The 4016-nt window shown below is 31.9% G+C and overlaps 1 protein-coding gene across 1 annotated transcript; it reads left to right on the forward strand.

The window, feature by feature from the left end:
* The first annotated feature begins 1929 nt into the window (after window positions 1-1929).
* Window positions 1930-3324, forward strand: LOC128548414 (uncharacterized). Its single transcript, XM_053523095.1, has 2 exons — window positions 1930-2064; window positions 2920-3324. The coding sequence occupies exons 1-2, from the start codon at window positions 1943-1945 to the stop codon at window positions 3176-3178; spliced, it is 381 nt and encodes a 126-aa protein (XP_053379070.1). The 5' UTR covers window positions 1930-1942; the 3' UTR covers window positions 3179-3324.
* The last annotated feature ends 692 nt before the right edge of the window (window positions 3325-4016 follow it).

Genomic DNA, 4016 nt, shown 5'->3' on the forward strand with positions numbered 1-4016 from the left:
TTCAAAACTTTTCCTTTCAATGATCACAGCAGTACAGCTTTAACACAGTTCTTGTTTTCCTTTCTAAATATTCAGGGTACAGCAGCTTTAAACTACTTTCATTCTTTCTTTATTTTTTTTTTCAACTTGAAAGTTCAACTTCAATATCACAGCACAACTTAACTCAGTTCATGTGCTCCTATTTAAATATTCAAGACACATCTGCTTTAAATCAGTTCATGTGCTCTTATTTAGTTATTCACAGCTTTAAGGTATTTCAATTTGTACAGCTTTAAGCTTTCAATTCTTTTTACAGCTTTCATCAAGTAAATATTCACTCTCCTTTCAACTTGAAAGTTCACTTCAACTATCACAGCACAAAACAAATTTACTGTTTTATGAAATATATGTAATACTTGAATGAATAGATTTTAATGTAATTGACTAAGGACAGAATTATTGATAGCTTTGATGAATTACCATATTTGTTCTAATTAATTACCGTATTTGTTAAATTAATGTATTTTGGTAATTGTATTAGGATATGTTTGGTATGTTTATTTTCAGACCTGAAAGGTTTTGGTATCTGTCCGTAAGAAGGAATAGTATTTAGAAGAGTGCTGGTATTAACTGTTATCAACTGGTATTAAATACAATAAAGTATAAAAGATCGAACAAGTATTCTTGGATGTGTTTGGCCATAGTATATAGTCGCAGATCCCAAGATTACAAATGTTGGGCGCCAGTTGTCACGGGGCTATTTGTTTATTGCGGGTTCTTGTACATATGAGATGGGCGCTGTAAATATATATAATGATATATTTGGACAATGTATATTTATTGTTCATACAACAACAATAATGGCGGATGACATAACAAAGGGTTCATTACACATATGTCAACGGTGTTCAATAAATGTCATCAAATGTACTTTAAAACAATATATCAGTTACATTTAAAAGCCTTAGTTAGAACAAGGGTTCATGGGAAGGGCCAAGGGAGATGATAAGTATAACTCTGGATTAGTGCAAGTGATACGACCTACGATAGTAATGTTACGGCTTACGAATTGACTAATGACTACTATTGATTGCTAACTACGTGACAACAAATAGATTCTAATACAGTACGTTCCTGAAAGTATAAAATAGGTAAATAATGGCATTGAGACATGTTTCATGTTGATAATATTATTTGCGTCCTATGACATCACCATGACAGATTCATTTAATGTTATAAGAATCCTTCGGGAGCACCGCACGCAATCAGGCAAAATCGGTACAGGCCCTGTTTGATTACATCTATGAGAGATAATAAAATATGCAACACCCTTCATGCATCATATAACCAGCTTAAACGAAAATATTATTATATAACATTGGCCGTAAAGAAACAAAGGACACGTAAAGTAAAGGATGACCCATTTGACCAATTTGACAATATCATCAACTTAAAACCTGTATATGCAGCTACGTTTTAACAAACTTTATAGTACGTGAGCATTTAAACAACATCGTAGATCGCTTGATTTAACATTTCAAGGACAATAAATACGTATTAAGACTGAAAACGTGCGAAAAGTGGCAAAGAAATAAGGCAATGGTTGTGCACCAAGATATTATATATATCATTATTTCTTGTTAATATTATTTTTTACATTTTATATCCTGTTGAGATATCTATATAAACAGGGACTCGTGATATTTTATTGCGCTGAATCAGAAGGAGAAGGTACGTATTGCATCAGAAATATTATTGTTTTATTTTATTATAAGAAATATCGACGTTGTAAAATCACTTTCAAAGAATAACTTGGCTACAATGTTTGCATATCATCTTAATTTACAACAAGCATGTTCAACAAAATACAGGATTCAAAGTCACCAAAAGTACACGTGCTAATATATTGCTGGATTGTCGTATGAGAATACCTGATATACTTGCAGGTAGTTCTGTTACCAAGATGATGATGTTATCGGTGATATTCGTGGCAATGCTTTTCATTCCATTGGCTTCTGCACAGCCTGAGAAGAGGGGAGGGGATAACTGTAAGGCGTACTGGAACCGCTACGGACCGGATTGTGAGTAAGTTATTTTTTGTGCTTGTTTGGATTTCATATGCTTTTAAAGATGTTTCCACGTGATATTTTTAATTTTATAAAAGTTTCAATGTAAAGATGAAACTCAAAATATTTTGCTTCATTGCAATACTATAAGATAATGCTTTATAGTTATCTTACTATGTATGACAGGCATCCCTCTTCTATTGAGTACTTTTTTCAACATCTTCATTTTTCTTATCTGTGTTTTAAATGTTTTACAAAAACATCAATATAAAACTGGATATCGATATTCATAAATTATGATTGTTATGCAGATTGAATGCTGTGATATTATTTCCAATCTTTGCCGTTGTTTGACTTGTCTCCGTAATTGTTACATCTTCCCTACATTTGTTTTCGATTACTTATAACGAGTATATATTGTACAGTTTAAAGTCTTTAAAAGTTTTTTTTTATTCCCTATTGACTCTCATACGTTGAAATACATGTATATGTTTTTGCTCCGATGCAATCAGAGAACTAATTCTTAATCAAATAACAGTCACACCTGTAAATAGTAACCATTGTTTAGAAAAAATTTAAATGAATATTTAAGCCACTGGAAAAATTTAAAAGGCAGCGAGGGTATAGAAAATAACATTATAATCGCTCAGCGTGGTATGAGGGGTTTATGTGAGTCTTGCAGAAAAAGCATTAACAACAGAAACTTAGTTTTAGAATTACAAAAATATTCCAATGGTTTCTATACATGACATGTACTATTTACGTTTTATTGGAGCATCTCTACCAGGTGTTTTAGCGTTCGTATGCCAATGAAATAAGAAAATCGAATCAAACGTCTGTGTTCAAAATAGTAAACATGTCTTTATATTTCAAGGTCCGATACCGTCAGTCTTCCAAGGCCAGGAGCAACGATTCAGTACCAAATAACTGTTAGTGGGAATGCAAGGATATGCTGTTATGCCTACACGTGCTCAAGACACTCCTGCTATATGAAGTACATTGGATGTGGCCATGGCACATGGAGCTCCTCACCTCTTCCATGGGAAGGCGGCAATATTGTGGCCACACCAAGATTGAAATGCAAAACCAGAAATCGTCGGACTGTGCGTTATGACTATAAAACTATACATTGAAGTGCTATGCAACTACATGAAAAACAACGAAATTCAAAGATTGCAATATCCTGTAATGTTTTCAAGATAATATATCTTAATATGGCTATTTATGTAACAAATCAAATGCAAAGGAAAACTAAATATATAAAATAAAAGTAGTTTGAGAGAAACTGTTATGTCTTATCAATTTGTTATCACCATTACTCAATAATATCAGAAGAAACAGTATTCCAAATTTTTCAACTGCTATTTCTTAATAATAATAATAATAATGTAATTATGGTTAAGGGTGTATCTACTTTGACCATAGTATCGTTTATGGAGTGGTTAAAGCTGAGATGTAAAACCTCCATACTGTCTTTAGGAAACTGTGATACAGTTTTGCCTGAATTAAAATACATTCTTCTTTTTAGACGTACATGAATCTTGAGACTTTACGTTTAGATATCATATTACAGGTTACAAGAAATGACTGATACATTTTATTAAAGTCGCCTAAACAATCAATGAAAACTACCACGTTTTATCACTGCACAATTCGCAACTTATGATTTATCTCATGATTTAACACATGTTCTAACGCAACACATACTATTTTGCCAATATCTAAAATTTAACCAAATGTTGAGCTACATATCCGAAAATTTAGTATACTGTTAGAAATTTATTGTTAATGTTCGACTGAAATTTCAGTGTAACAAAACTAAGCTATCATAATCTTATGACCACGCTCCATTTTTAAAACGTCACAAAATACAAAGACGTACTGAATTTTTAAAAAGAAAATTTGAATTCATCGCGAAAACAAATCATAAAACGTACACATGCAATTAATTTATTAACTTGTATTTTGCTA

This window comes from Mercenaria mercenaria, chromosome 2 (genome assembly GCF_021730395.1).
Source record: "Mercenaria mercenaria strain notata chromosome 2, MADL_Memer_1, whole genome shotgun sequence".
NCBI lineage: Eukaryota > Metazoa > Mollusca > Bivalvia > Venerida > Veneridae > Mercenaria > Mercenaria mercenaria.